This window comes from Stomoxys calcitrans, chromosome 2 (genome assembly GCF_963082655.1).
Source record: "Stomoxys calcitrans chromosome 2, idStoCalc2.1, whole genome shotgun sequence".
NCBI classification, from domain to species: domain Eukaryota; kingdom Metazoa; phylum Arthropoda; class Insecta; order Diptera; family Muscidae; genus Stomoxys; species Stomoxys calcitrans.
Window position 1 is genome coordinate 125,325,737 of NC_081553.1, and position 22,566 is coordinate 125,348,302.

A 22,566-nucleotide genomic window follows, 5' to 3' on the forward strand; every position below is an offset into this window, starting at 1 on the left:
CCCTTAAATTCCTCATTTTTAGATTTCATAATTTCTTCGACGGACTTTTGGGCATGGATGCACTTCTTTTACTCAAAGCCAAAATTGACCTTGCGAATAGAACCTTAATTACCGGAAACGCTGTCAACAATATCAGTTTCAAGACAAATCAATCTACCGAAATTAAAGAAATTCAAGCTAAATCTAAAACCCTGATAAAATTGCCTATCAATGAGCAGAATGGCACTGTCTACATTAATCCCATTGAATTAGCACCAAAGCTTTTCGTTAGCTCTGGTCTGTACAATGTCGAGAACGGGTACAGCTCTATCGAAATAACAAACTTATCTGACGGAGACCAGATATTTATGTTAGACGCCCCATTGGTGGCGAGACGGTATGACGAGACCGACTTTATAGAACTGAATAATTTCAACTTGGCAATTAGTAATGATGGCGAGGACGAACTCGATCATCCTTCCGGACCTCACCTGAACGACTTATTGAGAACAAGTCACCTTAATAGCGAAGAACGAAAGAAACTCTTAAAAGTATGTACAGAATACAGTGACCTTATTTATAGGGAAGGGGAGCCACTTTCGTTTACAAGTAAAATAAGACACAAGATAGTCACTAGTGATGATATCCCCATATACACGAAGTCGTACAGATACCCATACGTGCACAAACAGGAGATTCAGACTCAGATAAATAAGATGTTAGAACAAGGGATTATTCAACATAGCTACTCACCCTGGAGCTCTCCAATCTGGATAGTCCCTAAGAAGATAGACATCCATGGTAATAGGAAATGGAGATTGGTGATAGACTATAGAAAAGTCAACGACAAGACTATATCTGACAGATATCCAATACCAAATATAAATGAGATATTGGATAAACTGGGCAGATGCATGTACTTCACCACCCTTGATCTAGCTAGCGGTTTCCACCAGATTGAGATGGACCCTAGACATATTCAGAAAACGGCATTTACCGTGGAAAATGGGCACTATGAGTTTACTAGAATGCCTTTCGGGCTAAAAAATGCCCCAAGCACTTTCCAACGGGTAATGGACAATATCCTAAAAGATCTCATAGGGAAGGTATGCCTTGTATACCTAGATGATATAATCATATATTCCACTTCACTACAAGAACACCTGGAGGGTATAACGCAGGTATTCAGAAGACTTAGGGAAGCCAATTTTAAGATCCAAATGGATAAATGTGAGTTTCTTAGAAAGGAGATCTCCTTCCTGGGGCACATTATAAATTCTGAAGGTATAAAACCCAATCCGGCGAAGATCGATGCCATAAAAAATTTTCCATTACCTAAGACACGTACGGAAATTAAGGCATTCCTTGGACTCGTGGGTTACTATCGCAAATTTATTAAAGATTTGGCCAAACTCACTAAACCACTCACCCAATGCCTGAAAAAGGGAGCAACCATCCAGATAGACCAGAAGTATAGCTGAGGCAGTAGTTCTGTCAAAACTAAATATGATTTCAAGATTCCTCCTCAGCCCGGAAGAACTCGAAAACATAGAAGTCAAATTAAAACAAAAAAATATTGAAGTCAGATCTATCGAAAATATTTATGAAATGCTAGGCATGCAAGCCTACTACAATGAAACAAATATCATTTTTAATATTCTTGTACCGAATGTCTCTGAAGAAGACTATTTTCTATACCACATAATTCCTTTACCAATAAACATAACTAAGTTAATAATAACAGAACCATATATATTGTTTAATGAAAATTCCACACACCATCACAAAACACTTTGCCCATCGATCGAAGGAACATATTATTGCGGTATACCGATCCGACAGGAAGAAACCAAATACTCGTTATGTATTGGAAACTTAATAAACAATAAAGAAGCAAATTGCCCAATTAGTGACGTTGGAAAAAGGGAATCGATCACACAAGTGGAACAAAACCTAATACTTTTTATACACTCACCAGAGACACTAATAAATTCTACTTGCAGTATCAAAACTCTCACAGTAAAAGACACAGCCCTTGTGCGTTTCCAGAACTGTGACGTCTCAATAAATGGTATAACATACCACGATGATACCGATGCATATTGGGATCAACTCCACATACCCCCGTTACCAAACAGCAACATTTCCGTAAACTCCACAATCGAAATACTTAGTCTTCAAAAACTCGAGGATTTCAACTTTCTAACCAACAACAGAATTAGCAACCTGGAAATAACCACTACAACAGTTCACTCAGTCACAACAACAACAACATTAGTATGCACAATAGTAGTCATTACCATACTCATCATTGTCATTAAACGAAAAAATACGTACAAACACCACTTTCCACCTCCACAGCCTATCACTCCGACCACAACATCTTCATTGTGGCCGTCGCTCTATCTTAAGGGGGGAGGAGTTACGACACCCACCTTATTGTCTCCACCAAAACCAGTTACGACACCCACCTTATTATCTCCACCAAAACCACCGAGAACGTTAACCTATTGATTTAGGTCATAATTAACGCTGAATAACCAATAAATATATTTGTCTCATATAACCAATATCATTGTTAGCAATAAGAACACCAACTAATTAATAAGAAATTGTTTTGTAACTTTTATTGTATAATTCCAAGAAATCTAGCTTTTACTTTAATCATCATTTATTATATTGTAACTTAGTTTTCTTTAAGATTTAAAATGAAAATAAAAATTATTCTTTGTTCAGACTTCAAATTGCAAAGAGATATTTTTTTTAACCACGGAGGTTCCACCATCCTTATCTCGCATCCGTTTCAACTGAACTCAGCAGGAAATCAAAGGAATGTGGAAAATAAACCCTTCATCCTGCGGTTGCGGAGAAGCAGTGATGGCAAATTAAACTGCAATGCTAACTACGAGTACGTTGCATGCCTCCTGTTAACCAATAAACCGCGACCGGAGGCATGCGTTCCGCCATATCATTATGCGATTCGTTGAGGTACATGTTTATGATTTGCATATTTTCCCCCCTCCTGGTCAATTAGAAATGTTGGTAATGGTTGGTAAGGAGCAGACTGTGTACTCAATCCAAGAATATATGAAAAAAAACACTTTTGATAAATTCTGTTACATTTTGCTTGTATGAAATTAATTAGATACATTAATTAAAATTATGAATATAAGAAAAAAAGAGCAATAAATGGATCTAAACAAAACAACGGCGGCTGGACAAGTGGTACAGAGAGGATAAGTGGACAGACGGATGGCTAAGTCCAATCAGAACAAATTTCTTAGTAGGAATTCAAGTTAAATGAAAAGGTCTATTTTACGAGTTGTTCTGTCGATTTTCGACTTTTTCCGATTATGAAAAAGTCGAATTTTTCCGAATATCGAAAAATCTACTTTTTTTTATAGAAACAATAGAGTTTTCTACTTTATTCGGTATTAAAAATCGATTTCTGAAATGTGAAATCTGATATCTTTTTAAGGTGGGAACACTTCATCCTGAATGGGGATATCGAATTCGTGCCATTGCAGCCTGGCGAGAAAGCGGTGTTTATCCCCTCTTAATGATGGCGACATTTGCAACTTTTCCCAAAGAAGTGTCGCACTGCGGTACGCCGTTCGGACTCGGCTATAAAAACGGTCCCTTATCATTGAGTTTAAACGTGAATCGGAAATCACTCATTGATGTGTGAGGATTTGCCCCTTCTTGATTCCTGGTGGTAAGATTCTTCCTTAGGGTTATGTTCCCATTAGGGGTGGCATGGTACCTCAGACATTTCGACTCAAATATGGATATCAAATTCGTGTTGCACTTCCAAATCCCTTTAATTTGACCCCCATATTGCCATGGCCCGTTAATATGAACCGTTTGGAGGTTGTTACGAGGCTGGTGCGGCCACTGGCAATTTCCACTGAAAATAGATATCAAATTCGTTCTTTTTTCTGGTGCGGCCACCGGCACTTTGTACTGAAAATAGATAATATGTTCGTTCTTTATTCCCAACGGAAATGCAGTTCAGTTTAAGCGGTGCTTAAGGGCGTACCCCAAAACATTTGGCTTCAAAATTGGATATGAAAATCGTTTTCTACTCTCAAATACATTTCATTTGAGTCCCATATTGTCATAATGGGTCAAATAACCCATTTGACGTATCTTTAGGAGGAAAAGCGCCTTCTAGACTTGCAGGTAAATTTTAATGTCATATTCTTAACCTTCTCCCAAATACCTATCATTTGAGTGCAATTTAGCCATGGTCGACTAATTTGCCCGTTTGGGCGTATTTGGGTGTGAACGACCTCCCATTATTTGGACCTAATGTTTTATGCCATATATGTAGTCTAATGCCGAATACTTTTCATTTGAGTCCCATATTGGTATAAACCAAGTATGATATAGTCATAATGGGTCTAATGGCGTTTTTGAGGGGTGGCGTGACCCCTTATACTTCGATCTGATTCTGTATAGCAGATTCGAAATCTACTCCCGAATACCTTTCATTTGAGCCCCATATTAACATTAACGCCCGAAATTACTGTTAAGGGGAGTTTTGGGGATGGGTTACTTGGACTAAAATTTTAGTACCATATTCGTATTCTACTCTCCAATACCTTTCATTTGATACCTTTACTGTCCGGATCGAATCACTTTTGATTTTGGGTTGTGTTATTGGGGCTGAGGCGGCCCTTAGGTACTTGGACCCGATTTTTATTATGAAATTCGTACTCTTCTCTTGAATACCTTTCATTTGAATCCCATATTGTCCCGATCGGTCCACTTTTATTTGTGGGTAGTACTTTTGATGTTAGGGGGAAGGTCCGCTCCCCTCCCGACATCAAAAAATTATAAAGCCTATGTTTCCTTCCACACTAACCTACACAATCTGTGAAAATTTCAAGGTAATTGGTTCAGCCGGTTTTGAGTCTATACTAACAAACCGACAAACAATCAAACAAACAAACAATCATAGAAACAAACATATATTGAATTTTATATACTAGCTGACCCAGGCCCGCTCCGCTGCGCCTTCTTTTACTTTATATGGAACAAAAGTTTCCTTCAAATATTTATTTTCGACAATTAAAGAGCTTTTAGCGCAATACCATGCTACGAAAGTAGTACATCGCTTGATAAACAGTTTATCAATATAAGTGCCTTTATCTGAATCCCATATGATCTTTATTATTCGACGAATTTAATTTTGGATGTAAGGCGTACTGCATTCTTAAAATACTTTATTTCAGCCCGATATTCTCATGATGTCTGATTTAGGGGTGTTTTCGGGGGTGAGGTGGTCCCCCAGACACTTGACCCTGAAAAAATTTCAGCATCGTTCTCTTCTCTCAAATACCATTTATTTAAACCCCATATTACCATAGGTTTTGAGTGGAGTTTACAGGATGAGGAGTCGCCCAAACACGTGGTCCCAAAATTGGTTATCAAAGTCGTTTTCTAATCTCAAATACCTTTCATTTGAGCCACATATTGGCATGGTCGAAAAATGTTTAACCTTTGGGGGTGTTTTAGAGAAGGGGTGATGCCTTAAATACATGGTCCTACATTATATTATTATATTCCCAAATACCTCTAAATTGAGCCCCATATTGCGCTGGTTAGTAAAAAATTGCTGTTTGTGGGGTATTTTGGAAAAGAGGAAGATCCCCAGAAAATTGGTCCCGAAAGTGGGTATCAATTCTTACTCGGCCCCCCAATACCTTTCATTTATGCCCCACATTGTCATGGTCCGTAAATATGCCCGATTTAGGGGTATTTTGGGAGTGGGGTGGTCCCCCAAATTGTTAGCCCTGAAAATATATCAGCAACGTGCTCTATTCTCATATATCTATGTATCATTTATTTGAACCCCATATTGCCATTGCCCTCAAAGTTAGATATCAAATTTGTTATCTAATCCCATTTAAACTCCTTATTGCAAAAGTCAGCAAATATGTACGATTTGGGGTATTGGCCCTAAAACTATGAATATTTAGTTCCACTCTCTTTAAGACCCAAATTGTCTTGGTGACCAAATACCTCCTATTTGGGGGTTGTTATGGTGGTGGCACGTCCGCTAGACAGTTGGCCCCTAATGTTGATATCAGATTTGTTGTCTACTCCCACATACCTTTAATTTGAGCCCCATATTTCCATAGTCGGCAAACATGACCGGCTTGGGGGTGTTTTGAGGAATGGGCGGCCACTCAGTGAGTTGGCCTTGAAAAAATATATAGGATTCGTGTTCTACTCTAAAAACCCTCTTATTTGAGCCTCATATTGCAAAAGTCAGCAAATACTTCCTAGTTGGGTGGTGTTGTGGTGGTGGGGTGGCCCCATAAACACTTCGTGCTTTACTTCCAAAGACCTTTCATTTGAGGCCCATATTGCTATGGTCGTAAATTTGTCCCCATTGGGGGATGTTTTTGGTGAGAGGCGGCCCCCCAAACACTTGGTCCCATATTTTGATATCAGATTCGAATTCTACACTCAAATACCTTTTATTTAAGCCCCATATTACCATGGTCAGTAAATAAGTCCTGTTTGGGGGTATTTTGTGGAGGGGGTGGACCCCCAGAAACGTGGTCAAACATCTGGACATCAGATTCGTATTCTACTCGTAAATACCTTTCATTTAAGCCCCATATTGCCATGGTCGGTAAATAAGTCCGATTTGGGGGTGTTTTTGGGGCTTGGGGTGGTCCCCCTAGCACTTGGTCCGACAGTTGGATATCAGATACGTGTTCTTATTCTAAATACCTTTCATTTGAGTCCCATATTGTCGTGATTGGTGTAAATATATGTTTGGTAGGTTTAAGGGTGGGGCAGCCCCCCTAGGTACCCCATCCGAAATTTGGATACAAAATTTTTATTTTTAGGGTACTATATGAGAGCACACAAAATTTCGCTTAAATCGCACCACGCATCTCCGAGATCTGGCGGTTCTGAAAATTAGGGTAGGGGGGAGGGTCCGCCCCTCCTTCAGATATCAAAAAATGTAGTACCCTATTTTCACCACGGGGTCAATATGTACCATCTGTGAAAATTTCAAGAAAATCTTCAAGAATCTTAATATATAGCCAAAATATAATTCATATGAAAAACTTCAGCCAGCAATACAATTATGACTCTCAATAAGCCAAATCTAAAAATCAGTTTAAACTATATCATATGCGGAGAATTTTGCGGTACCACAGATATAGAAAGCAATAACATGACGTACCTTTCAAAATATTTTTGAAATTGTCTTCGTTGACTTTAAAATGTATAAAAGGAAAATCGTTCCATGATACAGAAAATAACAGGCCGACAATAATTCATATAAAACTTCTCTTTTCAATACGTTTAATCTTTAACAAGCAGGATTCACTAACATTGCCTGAATAATCGGAATTGCATGCATACGCCTCGGTTTCCGATTTAATGCAAGGAGGAAAACAAGTTTTATTAAACAAAATAAATAAAGCAAACATGCCACGCATACGCCCAGATGCAACCAAACACTGTTCTATATGCTGTCCTTAATGATAAAGGATAATATTTTCCTTAATAAAGGCACACGCGATTTGCATTCCAAAGGGTTTCAATTATTTTCCTCTTGCTTTCGAGAAATTTACTTTCCACACCAACTACTCATTCGTATCGCCTCCCCAAAAAATATGTCGTAAATATCAGGTGACTTTCATTTATTTGTATTTTGCAGTCCCAACCACATACATGTGTCCATATACACTTGGAAATAATTGAATATTGATATGAGCTAAAGGACGAAGAATGGACAAAAGTAGAAAATTAAAAGGACAGAAAGAAAGACAAATTCAGAAGACGATTGAATAATATGGAAATATTGACTCATATGTCAAAGTAAATGTAAGTAAAAGTGGATAAAATGTTAACAAACTCCAGTTTTTGAAAGGGACACCTCGAAAAGTTTACGTTTTCACATTCTTATATAGAAAGCCGAATAAATATTTTGATAAATGAAGGCATACCTCATCACTCATAGATGTCCATTTTGTTTCCCCAATTTGTAATACACTTAAGATTATCTCTATGGCTACACTGGCATATAAATGGGATCTAAACCCTAAGCATGTGTGTTCGAGGCAGTTTTTGTTCTTAATCCAGCGAATAATTGCATCCTGTGCCTTAAATGCAATCGCTATACATGGATCTTTTGGATCTTACAAAAAAAGCATACTTCAAATTAATCTTGAAGCTCATGAAGCTCTACGTTCGACGTTCGACAGTTCGATAGAACATCTTTAGTTTGTTCTTTAACCATGAGTCGTCTTACAAACGAACAATGCTTGCAAATTATTGAATTTTATTATCAACATGCGTGCTCTGTTATGAAAGTAATTCTTGTTCAAATTGTGTTCAGCGACGAAGGTCACTTTTGGCACAATGGGTACGTAAATGAGCAGAATTGTCGATTTTGGAGTGAAGATCAGTCAGAAGCGTTGCCAATGCATCCAGAAACAGTCACAGTTTGTTGCGGTTTATGGGTTGGTGGCATCATTGGACCCTACTTCTTCAAGATGATAAAAATCGTAACGTAAATGTGAATGGTGAGCGCTATCGTCAGATGACATCTAACTTTTTTTCACCCAAAATGCAAGAGCTTGACTTGCATGACGTGTGGTTTCAACATGACGGTGCCACATGCCACACAGCACGCGTAACTTATTGAGAGGCGAGTTCGGTGAACAATTTATTTGACGTTCGGGACCGGTCAATTGGCCGCCTAGATGGTGGGGCTTCGTTAAAGTTCATGTATATACCAAGATATTTTCATTTACAGGTAGTGGCAGTTGGGCAACGACAAAATATTGAGTGCACTATCTGTCTGTTATTAGTGCAACTCTGACTTTGTGTATACTACTAATTCATGTCATTTTTCGTTGTTTGTGTGTAGTGATTCTTCTCGGGTAACTGCCACTTCAAATAACGCATTGGAAGACAACATTGAAGCATTTATTCATGAGATACCATCCGAAATGTTGGAACGAGTATGCCACAATTGGCATACTCGTTTTTTTTTAACAGAGCACGTCGTAAAAACGTGGAAGTCTAATGGGATGAGTATTACACACTGCTCAAGAAATACAATAAGATAACGTTAATGACTCCGCCAAGTTAAAAAAGTTTCTCTCAAAAACCCATGTCCAAACTGAAACGTTAGTAGACCACATGGAAGTGAGATCGTAGACAACGGAGAACATGTTTATACTACGAAGGCCTGGCAGGAGTCAAGGGTGGTATTTATACACAAGCCCGGGAAGGCAAGTTATGCGACATCAAAGGCCTACAGACCTATAAGCCTTACGTCCTTTTTACTCAAAACCATGGAACGTATTGTAGACACCATGAAAAAGAGTAGGACATCCAGCGAACTGCTCAAATAAATATGATGTCACGCATAAAATAGAAGAATTCTTCGATACAATAACTTACACACTGGCGGTATGCATTGACATCGAGGGGGCTTTTAACAATGTTCTGCCAATCCTAGGCCATTACCGGATGGACCCGGTCCTTAGAGACTGGATAAAACATACGCTTAGGAACGGGTGGATAATTTGTGTGTCCCATGACATAAATATAAGGGAGAACATGGCTCAAGGCACGCCACTCCCATGGACGACCACCATAAACGACCAATTACAGATGCTGACTAAGGAGAGATTTGAGCCCGTCTGCTACGCAGACGATGTTATACTGCTCCTAAGGGATAAGGATACGAATAAGTTATGCATAGGGGTGGAAGGGTCTTGCATTTAGCATATGACTAGGCCAGACCCAGAGACATCAATGATAACCCAGAGAAGACTGAAATATGCCTGTTCACGAGGAAAACGAAGGTGGGCCAATTTAACACACCACGAACAAGGTCAAATACTTAGGTGTGATCTTGGACAGGAAACTGAATTGGAAGTGTCACACTCAGGAGCGTAATGAGAAGGCTCATAGATGTTGGGCACTATGTAGACGGGTCGTAGGTTCCAAATGGGGCCTGAATCAGAGGATAGTCCACTGGCCCTACAGAAGCATGATTAGATCAATACTTACTTACGCCTCAGTAGTTTGGTGAACTGCTATGGAGAAAAAGTGCAACGTAAGAACCTTACAACAGGTTTAGAGAACATGTTGTCTTGGCATAGGCGGAGCGATGAGGACCACGCCCACTAGGGCACTGGAGACTAGAGATACTAGATATTAGACTACACAAGAAATCCGACCCATTGACATACAGATTAAGTGTGAGGCAGCCACTGCGGCTATGTGACTTAAGGCGATGGGAGAATGGATTGAGGGTGGGAGCAGCTCATACCGTCGCGGTATAATCGAGGCGACAATAGGAAACCTGGAAGGAAGGGAAGAGGTTTCCGATAGGAACCTTGAGGTCGAGTGCGAGGCACTGCTGCCATCGGCACAGTCTTGGATTGACGGAACCCTAGTTTTGCCATCAGGAAGATCATGTTGCACGGATGGATCAAAGCCAGAGGAGTGCCGTCAAATAAACTTGGTTAACCCGAATCTTTTCGGGTCGACGCAATCCGAGTTAAGGGCGTGGGTGATGAATGTGTATGCAACCCTGTTGCACAACGGAACGGTCGGTAGGACGGCGAAAATCCTATGCGAGGAATCCAGTTCGTGAGAAAACGAGGCTACTACTGAAAGGAAGTAAGAAGGACGTCAGTATAGCTATTGGTATCATAACGGGACACATAGGACTACGAGCTCACTTATGTGAAATCGGTGCGGCAAGTGATAGCATGTATAGGGCATGCATTTCCCGGCTTTCGCGTCTAACAGAACCCGGTGCTTAGGTGGGAACACAATACCAGGCATGAGCCAACTTAGGGGAGTGGCATGGAAAACAATGTAAGGAGCACGGAATTCCTAACTTACATTTTCTTTTCGAGTTTAATTTTTAGATTTTAGAGCTCACAACAAGCAGATCACTGGCTTAGGAGTATGTCTTTAGCAGCATGGGGTAGATTAATATCTGCACCCTCTTTTTAACCTAACCTAACCTAGCATAAAAAGGTTAGGACTTGTACCACAAAAAACTGGTCGAGCTGAATTTTGGCCGCATTATTTGGGTAAAAACCAAAATGTGTCCAAAATATAAATTTTTGTGAAACACTAAATTCAAATCGAAATTATCATAAAACCAAAACCAATAGGAGGCCACCGTAGCGCACTCGGCTGTAAAAAGGAGGCCGCTTATCTTTGAGCTTTAACTTGAATCGGTCTGCACTCATTGATATGTGAGAAGTTTGCCCCTGTTCCTTAGTGGAATGTTCATGGCCAAAATTTGCATTTTGCGAAACCAATAGAGTTATCGTTTTAGATTTTAGTGTTTTGCAGACGCATATCTCCTCAAAACAAGTAAAAAGGCGTTAAGTTCGGCAGGGCCGAACTTTGGATACCCACCACCTCGGGTATATATGTAAACCACCTTTCGTCAAAATCCGGTGCAAAACTCATACCTTATGCCCCATAGCAGCTATATCAATATATGTTACGATTTGGACCAAATAGTAATACAATAATAGTCATGGTTCAATTGTATATAACAAAATATTGGTCTTTTTAATAGCTATATCTATAAATAAACCGATCTGAACTATATACGACACGGATGTCGAAAAGACTAACATAAGTCAATGTGTCAAATTTCAGTGCAATCGGATTAAAAAAGCGCCTTTTATGGGGCCAAGACTTCAAATCGAGAGATCGGTCTATATGGCAGCTATATGCAAATCTTGATCGATCTAGACCAAATTGCAGAAATATGCGGAGGCGCTTATCTTAGCTCTTTGTCCCAAATTTCGGCATCATCGGACAACAAATGCGCTTTTTATGGCCCCAAAACCTAAAACCGAGAGATCGGTCTATATGGCAGCTATATCTAAATCTGGACCGATCTGAGCCAAATTGACGGAAGATATTGAAGGGCCTAACACAACTCACTGCCCCTAATTTCCGCAAAATCGGATAATAAATGTGGCTTTTATGGGCCTAAGATCCTAAATCAAAGGATCGGTCTATATGGCAGCTATATTCAAATCTGAACCGATCTGAGCCATATTGACGAAGGATGTTGAAGGGCCTAAGACAACCCACTGTCCCATATTTCAGCAAAATCTGATAATAAATGTGGCTTTTATGGGCCTAAGACCCTAAATCGGAGGATCGGTCTATATGGCAGCTATATTCAAATTTGAACCGATCTGAGCCAAATTAACGAAAGATGTTGAAGGGCCTAACACTACTCACTACCGCAAATTTCAGCAAAATCGAATAATAAATGTGGTTTTTTTGTGCGCAAGACCCTAACTTGGAGGATCGGTCTATATGGCAGCTATATCCAAATCTGTTGAAGGATAATAAATGTGGCTTTTATAGGCCTAAGACCCTAAATCGGAGGATCGGTCTATATGGCAGCTATATCCAAATTTGAACCGATCTGAGCCATAATGACGGAGGATGCCGAAGGGCCTAAGGCAACGTACTGTCCCAAATTTCAGCAAAATCGGATAATAAATGCGGCTGTTATGGGCCTAAGACCCTAAATCGGAGGATCGGCCTATATGGCAGCTATATCCAAATCTGAACCGATCTGAGCCAAATTGACGGAGGATATCGAAGGGCCTAAGACAACTTACTGTCCCAAATTTCAGCAAAATCGGATAATAAATGTGGCTTTTATTGGCCTAAGACCCTAAATCGGCGGATCGGTCTATATGGGAGCTATATCAAGATATAGTCCGATATAGCCCATCTTCGAACTTAACCTGCTTATGGACAAAAAAAGAATCTGTGTAAAGTTTCAGCTCAATATCTCAATTTTTGAATACTGTAGCGTGATTTCAACAGACAGACGGACATGGCTAGATCGTCTTAGATTTTTACGCTGATCAAGAATATATATACTTTATAGGGTCGGAAATGGATATTTCGATGTGTTGCAAACGGAATGATAAAATGAATATACCCCCATCCGTCGGTGGTGGGTATAAAAATAAAGTCAAAATTTTGGATACATTTCTTGACGAAAATACCCAAAATTCTCATACCTGGGGAAATTTTTTTGCAAAATCGGCATTGTTCAATAGAGTTTTTGAAGAGCGCACACAATTTTTCGCACGCATTTAGTGACCACCAGGGTTAACTCAAATTGGAGGTTTATGTCTTGCCTTTGAAAAACTCGTAGGGTTTTTTTCTTTTTACGTAAAAATAAAAAAAATTTTTGACCACCCAACATCATAAATAAATTCTTCTCACTGTATAAGCAAAAAGGGCATAAAAGAAGCCACCTGTACTCTTAAGTGGGGAATTGGAAGGAAACACTCTGAATAGCACAGCAGGAAAATAAAAATTATGACATTATCGCTAATGCAAAACAACAACGAAAAAGGGATATTCATTACTATGCACACATGCATATCAATAAATTAGTATGTGTGTTTGTGTATATAAATTGCTGCGTCAATTTCAAAGAAGGCGTGTGAATGTATGTCTTTACATCCTCGAAGGCAAATAACATAACTTGTAATTAAAATAAGCTGTATAACCTGTTAATCTGAACAAACTTTACAACTGGCAAACACATGCACTCTCACCATTAGGCATATGTGTATGTATATAAGATTTTCTTTATGCTTTATGCTGATAACGGGGTGGCTAAAGGCACCATTACCAAACCACTTTGCAGGAACTGCAATGCCTTCAAACTAGTCACAGCTTAAAAGAATCAACAAAAAGTTAATTTTAATAGTGGGTTGCCCAAAAAGTAATTGCGGATTTTTCATATAGTCGGCGTTGACAAATTTTTTCACAGCTTGTGACTCTGTAATTGCATTCTTTCTTCTGTCAGTTATCAGCTGTTACTTTTAGCTTGCTTTAGAAAAAAAGTGTAAAAAAAAGTATATTTGATTAAAGTTCTTTCTAAGTTTTATTAAAAATGCATTTACTTTCTTTTAAAAAATCCGCAATTACTTTTTGGGCAACCCAATAGCATAACTTGGGCAAAACTTGCCTGTTGGTCTTACATAAACTGATCAACGATGGCTAAAATTGGGTGTATGAAATATACTTTTGTTCTTCCACATACACACTAATATGGTCAAGGTAGGTCCACATGCAGAAGTAACGCAAAATTCACAAAGGTCTCCAATAGGTCCTTCAGCACATGGCCTCCATATAAGTCAAGGCCTCAACTAGAATTATTGCGACTTTCATAGTCTCCTTTTTTTCAATATTTCGCTGTTATGCAAAGTTCAAATTATCAGTATATTAAGGACTTCAGGACAAATAGGACAGTCTAGAAAACAATTGGAATTTTCTTTATTTATTGTATGAATACGGTACCATCTTAGGGTGATGCCATCTTGGATCTCTTATCAATATTAACTATCTCTATTGTTAATTACATTTAATATCAGCGTCGTTCTTCCCAATAAATCAAAATTAATAGCTATAACAAAATAAGATATTATGAAGACCAGGGCAACAACAACACAAATAGCAGAGAAATCTGATTATAAATACGCATTCTATGAAGCCGAACGAACGAAGAACCGTCGAGCTGACCAGGAATATGCCTATGATTGGAACAGATCACCGACGTAATCAGTGAGCCCTCACCACACACTAAGGACCTTATAATGTGTTTATCTGCACCAAGATCCAGATTTGAACTCCAACACCACACACCGAACCAATTTTAGTCGACATGATAGTAAGTTGCGTCTTAGTTTAAATTGCGAGGCTTTTAGTAGGGTGGGCTCCTTCTACGATTGCAGGGTGACACAGGCCCTGTGGCTGAGTATTTCACAGAACAGAGCGTAGAGTATCCTTCGGACTTCTTATATACAACCTAACTGATCATCGTAACGCCAGATCTTTAACGTTGCGCTGCATGAGAAAGAGGCAGACTTCTGCAGGCGATAACGAGGATGAGTTTGCTACGGTTGTCTCACTTCCACGCAATTGCAAGAAGAAGACACAAGATAATGGGTAACCAACTCTTCCCGTGCCTGGATTCCTTCCAGGCACTTAATCCTCTTATCACTCTTGAGCTCTGTAGAGGCATGAATCGGCTGACTGGGCCATACTCTCGCCGGTTATCTCAATCTGGTTTTCTCCGGCTTCTTTTTCTTTTCTACCTTCTTCTACGGCGAACACCATGAACCAAAGCCCCCCAACCTAACCTTACCAATGCCAAACGCATTCTACGACTTAGAAGATACAAATAAGTCACTTCCTCACAAATCTTTCTGCTCGAATAGCTGAGAAGAAACAGTAATGCAAGGAATCTTAAATGGGCGGTACATTGGCTGGATCTGAATCATGCTAAAACTCAGAAACTGAATTAACTGTCGTTTTTTCTAACCATAACACAGCCCTGCATATGCCCACACATGAAACATTCAGTAGAATTTAAGCGGTAAGAATAACTGTCAAAATCCTATAGAGAGATCGTGATAATCCTATATGGATATTTTATTAGTTTAGTTAGCACTTTATGTATCATGTAAACACAGGCATGATCCCCATCGATCTCCTCCCAATGGAGCAACACAGGATCTTTAGAGCCAAAATCGAGGGCGTCGGTCATACTAACCTCGCATAAAAGAAGATACCACCCAAAGATGGCAATAGAGATGGTAAAACTAGATAGGGGGGAAGGTGGACATACCGACTTATCCCAGATATACAGGCGTGGAGAGACAGGAGGCACGGGGACGTAAACTTCTATCTAACCCAACTATCATCCGGCAATGGATCTTGTAGAAAATACATCGAATGGGTAAGTGTACATCTTACACCTGTGTGAACGAGGCACAAGAAGTCGAAAACTACGCCGAACATGCGTTCTTTGATTGCAGTCGCTGGACTGGGCGATACAGGGAACTAGAGACGCTGATTGGCGACTTCTCACTCGACAACATAACGCAGAAGATTCTCGAAAATAAGATGAACTGGGAGGCAATCAACAGATACGCTGAACAGGTACTGCGTAGAGAAAGCTGGACCTCAACGCATTGGCTCAGGGGATAAAACGGAAGTCTGGAAGCAGACACTATGTGAAGGAGATGATTAAGCACCAAATTATGAGGTCCACCTCGAAGCCATGCGAAAATATCTGCGAGGTGGAATCTGTACCCCGAGATCATATAAGGTGGGTTTTTAGCCGGTATCCCCGATTCGACGGTGTCCGGTATACGACGATGGACGTAAGCGTTAGATGTGTAAAGCATATCCAATCCTATCTAGCAAAAACAATTAAAACAAGTAATAACGTGTTAAGTTCGGTCGTTTCATACTTTGGATGCACACCACCAAGGATATAATAATCATCCCATTTTCTTGTAACTCCACTACTACAATATATTCATAGTTATATCTAAATAGGGGCTGGTCTCGATCATATTTTATTCAGGTCCCGAAAACTCATATGAAGGTAACAGCTTCAGCAAAATCGGGCAAGAAATCCGCTTTTTATGGAATTAAGACCCTAAATTAGAAGATGGTTCTATATGACAGCTATATCTGAATAGTCTGATCTGATTCATATTTGGGTCGAATATCGGAAGACTTAACACAACTCACTATTTCAAATTTAAACGAAATCGGGTAATAAATAAAGCTTTTATGGGCTTAAGACCCTTAATCGTTATATCGATCTAAATGCCATATCTAAATATCGTCCGATCTTGGTCAGATGGCGGGAGGCTTAAAACAACTAACTGTTTCAAATTTCAGCGAAATCGGGTAATAAATAAAGCTTTTATGAGCCTTAGACCCTTAACCTGTAGATCGGTCTACATGGCAGCCAACCTAAATCGGGTAATAAATAAAGCTTTTATTGGCCTTAGACCCTTAACCTTCAGATCGGTCTATATGGCAGCTATACCTAAATGTAGTAGGATCTAAACCATATTTGGGTCGGATGTCGAAAGGCTTAATAAATAAATATCCGCAGAAGAAATGTCGCTGCAATCCATGGATGATAAGCTTACACCATTGATGTTAAGCTATTGACATTAAATATTTTTACACGTTAGCGTAGTCTTTCAAAATTTATCCAAGGAACCACAAAGCAATTTCTTTATTTCTTTTATACCTTCCACCATAGGATGGGGGTAAACTGATATCGTCATTCTGTTCGTAACACATCGAAATATGCGCCTTAGACCCCATAAAAAATATATATTCTTGATTGTCATGACATTTTAAGACGATCTAGCCATGTTCGTCCGTTCGTCTGTCTGTCGAGAGCATGCTAACTTTCGAAGGAGTAAAGCTAGGCGCTTGATATTTTGCAGAAATACCGATTTGGGGTCTTGACTTCTTCAGCTTTTGGGGGGTGCAATTCTTATCCGATTGGCTTGTAATTTTGCGCGTGGTGTTTTGGTATCACTTATAACAACTGTACATGATTCAAATCGGTACATAACCTGATATAGCTGCCATATAAACCGATCTTGGATCTTGACTTCTTGAGCCGTTGGAGGGCGCAATTCTCATCCGATTTGGCTGAAATTTTGCATGAGGTGTTTTATTATGACTTCCAATAACTGTGCTAAGTATGAATATACCACTGTGACAAATTTCATTGAAATCGGATTATAAATGCGCCTTTATAATTGAAGAGCCTAACAATATAGGATAAGGGATATACTTACTATACCCACCACCCAGGATTCACTGAATAAGGTTAAGCCAAGCGATCAGCCGATATACTTTTTTTTTAATATTTGGCAGTACTTGGCATTGAGGATGTCAACTTGTTCTCTTTTTACATTCATTCTTTGTTTACGTTTTCTCCTATATGATGACATTTTCAATCGTCAGATTTGACATCCTTAATGATGTTTATGGGGCCTATCCACTTTGTGTTTTTGCATGTGACCTAACTTTTTTTAATGGTTCCTGCCCACCACCGAAGGATGGGGGTATATTCATTTTGTCATTCCGTTTGCAACACATCGAAATATCCATTTCCAACCCTATATAGTATGTATATTCTTGATCTTCGTAAAAATCTAAGACGTCTAGCCATGTCCGCCCGTCTGTTGAAATCGCGCTTTGCACAGATCCTTTTTTGTCCATAAGCAGGTTAAGTTCGAAAATGGGCTATATCGAAATATATCTTAATATAGACCTCATATAGACCGATCGGCCTATTTAGGGTATTAGGCCCATAAAAGCTACATTTATTATCCGATTTTGCTGAAATTTGGGACAGTGAGTTGTGTTAAGCAACTCAATATCCTTCTTCAATTTGGCCCAGATCGGCCCAGATTTGGATATAGCTGCCATATAGACCGATCTCTCGATTTAAGGTTTTGGACCCATAAAATGCACATTTATTGTCCAATTTTGTCGAAATTTGGGACAGTGAGTTGTGTTGAGCCCTTCGACATCCTTCTTCAATTTGGCTTAGATCGGTCGTGATTTGAATATAGCTACCATATAGACCGATCTCTCGCATTTATTATCCGATTTCTTCGGAATTTGGGACAGTGAGTTGTGTTAGGCCCTTCAACATCCCTCTTCAATTCGGCCCAGATCGGTTCAGATTCGGATATAGCTGCCATATAGACCGATCTCTTGATTTAAGGTCTCGGGCCCATAAATGGCGCATTTATTATCCGATTTCGCCGCAATTTGGGACAGTGAGTTGTGTTAGGCCCTTCAACATCCTTCTTCGATTCGGCCGAGATCGGTTCAGACTTGAATATAGCTGTCATATAGAGTGATCTCTCAACTTAAGGTGTTGGGTCCATAAAAACCCATACTGCGATTTCGCTGAAATTTGACACAGTGCCTTATGTTAGGCTTTTGGACATCCGTGTCGAATATGGTTCAGATCGGTCTATATTTGGATATAACTACCAAATTCTACAAAATTTAACAATGACTCAAACTTATTGGAGCGCTCAATGTCCGTGCCGAATTTGGTCCAAATCAGACCATATTTCGATATAGCTGCCTTCGGTGCGTACTTTATGCATTTTCACCGGATTATGGCGAGAGGTGGTTTACATATATACCCGACCAAACTTTACGCATTTTTATACCCTACACCACTACTTTGGTACAGGGTATTATAGATTTGTTTGCAACGCTAAAAAAGAAGAAGAGCTAGACCCATCGATAAGTATACGGATCGGCTTAGAATCACTTCCTGATTCGATTTAGTTATGTCCGTCTGTCCATGTATTCTTTTAATTAAAATCGGACAAGAAATGTCCGATATTCACAAAATTTTGCATAAGTGTCTTTTTTGGTCCAAGGACGAACGCTATTGATTTTGCTATTGAGAAAATCGGTCCGGATTTAGATATAGCTTCTATATATATCTGCCATCCGATGTGCCCTTTTAAAGCTGTAGAAGCCACAATTTTGGTCCCATCCTTACAAAATTTGGCACGAAGTGTTTTTTAACGACCCAAAATGCTTGCAAAATTTTTATGAAATCGGCCCAGATTTAGATATAGCTCCCATATATATTTTTCATCCGATATGGCCTTTTAAGGCTGTAAAAGCAACAATTTTGGTCCGATCTTTACAAAATTTGGCATGGCCGTTTTATTCAACATCCTCATATGTGTGCAAAGTTTTATAAAAATCGGTTCAGATTTAGATATAGCTTCCATATATATTTTTCATCCGATATGGCCTTGTAAGGCTGTAGAAGCCACAATTTTGGTCCGATCTCTACATGAGATGGTTTATTTGACATCCCTATACGTGTGCAAAATTTCATTAAAATTGATTTAGATGTAACTCCCCTATATATCTTGTATGCGTTTCGACTTTTAAGGCTGTAGAAGCCACAATTTTCGTACCATTGTAAAAAAATCGTATAAGGAAGGTAAAGTATTACGTCTACTCGGTGGTGTAGGGTTTTATATAGTCGGTTCCGCCCGACTTTTGCTTTTCCTTACTGGTTTTGAATTTAGCTTTATGTAGGAATTATACTCATGTATGTAACAAAACGCATGTACAAACAAAAAAAAAACCAGCAACAAACGGATCCAGACTGGCGGCAGCAATAATTTCTACAGAAAATTCTGCAATTTATCGTAAATTATCCATATAAATGGCTAATAATTAGTCACATATTAGCCATATTAATTTTTTTGCTTCAACGGCCAGTTTCCACTTACAATAGATCCCCACACTTGGCAGTATATACAATACCAAACTTGAACCAATTAGGACATTGAATGGAAATGATTAACGACTATGTATGTATATGATGTTGATGAATAGCGAAAAGTCTTCTACAATTCACCGTTTCAAATTATACTAAAATTAAATTACAAAAAATTGGCTTTTTTCAGATCTACAAGTTAAAATGAGAACTACAAGCTTTAATTTTTGGGATATTCCGTATACTACACAATTGCTGATTTTAATCCTGCCCCACCTACTATTCATGCATCCATCGATCAATGTACGTTGGATGATATGCACGTATGCAAGAATAATTCACACAATAGAATTTTCTTCTAATTGCACATGCATACCATCAAGTACGTATTACACTTGAGATTTTATTGTTAACGATAAATAATTTGTTGCATACAACAGAATGTGTCATCAATTCAATGCGTCTGGAGATTTGAAAAGATGGAACGGTGTTCATTCCATAGCACGTTCTGTCATATGCAGAAAATGCATTACGAAAGATATTTCTATCGTGACGACATACTCAAGAAGTCGTTTAAATTGAAATTACAAGAGTGCATTGTCATTTAAAGTAAATGTAATTGGATAATATTTAAGAATATCAATTGAGAAGCGATTATAGTTCTTTTTTTAATGAAATTGTGTATGTCAGTATTACATAAAATATTGATAGAAGGATTGAGAAACAGCAACTAGAAAGGCAAAGCTTTAGCCTTATTTATTTATATGTCCTTTGGCAAAGAACCAATAATACTGCATCATCGAAAGTATAATAGCATACACCAACACTACAGGTGTAAATAGGCGAATTCCTTATATGGACTATATACACTGTCGGACAAAACAAAGTGCGGTTTTAAATGTGACAAAATAAAATATAACTTCTCTAATAAATGTTATAGAAAATTAAATAAATTTAAAATTTAGTACGAAGTTGCTCTTCCTTTGCTATTTATGACTCAATCTTTACCGCATACTTAAAGCAAGGTTCTTCAAAGTATTTGTTGGAATTGCCCTACATTCACTTTGCATTTTTTCCCAAAATGTTTGAAGATTTGATCTGCATTCCTTCGGGATTTTGTCATATATGATAGCCCAAAGATCCTCCCAACTCCCTAGGCAGCCGGTTCTATGTACCGGATTGACGCGATGAAGTCCTTCATCGGCAAGGGCTGCCGCTTCAGTGTACAACACACTGCTACAACAACATCCTCCAAGGGGTTTAGATCAGGGTTTTGGGCAGGCTATTCTATATTTTCAACGTTATTTTCTTCAAAATATTTTTTAGCCACCTTACTCGTGTCCGTTGTGTTCGTTGTATTGTTGTAAGATAAATTCCACGAAGCCCATTTCCTCCGCACTGCTATAAAGATTTTATTCCAAAATATTTACAAATTCCTGAACAGGAAAAACATCCCCACGCTTCCTCCGCTATGTTTTGCAGTATGAATAATATTTTTCGATTTTAGCCTTTGTGTTCGTTCACATCATCCTTTCTTCCGATTTTTGCTAATTTTTAGTTCACATATTGACTCGTCTGTGCAAAAACTTTATTCCAAAATTATTCAGGCATATTTATATGATTTTTTGCAAAAGCCAATCGTTTTTTTCTATTGACTGCTCGTAGGAGAGGTTTTTTCTTAGCTAAGGCACTTTTTAAACCCCCTTCATTAAGTCTTCTTTGGACAGTTTGAGTCCAAATATTTAATTCAAGCTTCTATTTTATATGTCCGTCGTAAAAGAATTTCTCTTTGCTAGAATTGCTACAAATTATTTAGGTACTTTGCTTATTCTTTTTTAATAACTAAAGATAATGAAGAAAACTATAAGCAATACACGTAGATAAAAAATATTGAGGATTAAAGAAGAAGGGTACACAACCGCACTTTATTTTGTCCGACAGTATATATATATAAATATGTCCTTTATTTAAAATTGGAGTATATTATATATATATATATATATATATATATATATATATATATTACAATGAAATATGGCCAATAGTAAACTGTTCAGTGTGAACATAGGGCACCAGCAAACTCTCTCCATCGAGCTCTATCGCTGGCCAAAGCCTTGGCTTGATTCCACTATATATGGGTTGATTCCAAAACTCTTCGCGTACAGCGGATCCATGTGTTTTTCGGGCGTCCCTCCCTCGCTGTCCATGTGGGTTCCAGTCTAGGACATTTCTCGCTATATGAACGCAATGTCGGCGTAGGATATGACCCAACCAAGTCCATTTTCTCTTCCGAGTTTCTACTTCGACAGAGGAAGCGTTTGTTCTTATTTGTAATTCTACATTTGAATACGGTTTAGCCAAAAAATTCGAAGTATTAGTCATATGAAGCGATTTATGAAAACTTGGACTTTACAGCTAGT

At 38.7% G+C, this 22,566-nt stretch overlaps 2 protein-coding genes across 6 annotated transcripts in view; both read left to right on the forward strand.

The window, feature by feature from the left end:
• LOC106084469 (attacin-A) overlaps positions 1-22,566 on the forward strand; it is an 81,905-nt gene that overhangs the window by 41,776 nt on the left and 17,563 nt on the right. Inside the window, exon 1 of one of the 5 annotated variants that reach the window (XM_059364120.1) lies at positions 7,664-7,836. The exons of 3 other annotated variants lie outside the window; for them this stretch is intronic. The gene's annotated coding sequence lies outside the window, so the exon portion shown is untranslated. Of the gene's footprint in view, positions 1-7,663; positions 7,837-20,411; positions 20,529-22,566 lie in introns of those variants that run through there. One more of the 5 variants, XM_059364121.1, reaches the window with a different exon arrangement.
• LOC131995378 (uncharacterized) lies at positions 1,496-2,640 on the forward strand. The gene is made up of 2 exons (XM_059364117.1): positions 1,496-2,256; positions 2,341-2,640. Exons 1-2 carry the CDS (start codon positions 1,588-1,590, stop codon positions 2,491-2,493), a joined length of 822 nt encoding a protein of 273 aa, XP_059220100.1. The 5' UTR covers positions 1,496-1,587; the 3' UTR covers positions 2,494-2,640.

Coding starts and splice junctions, on each gene's coding strand:
- LOC131995378 (XM_059364117.1), top strand. CDS start 1,588: ATGCTAGGCATGCAAGCCTACTACAATGAAACAAATATCATTTTTAAT. Junction 2,257..2,340: donor TCACAACAACAACAACATTA/GTATGCACAATA, acceptor CCACCTCCACAG/CCTATCACTCCGACCACAAC.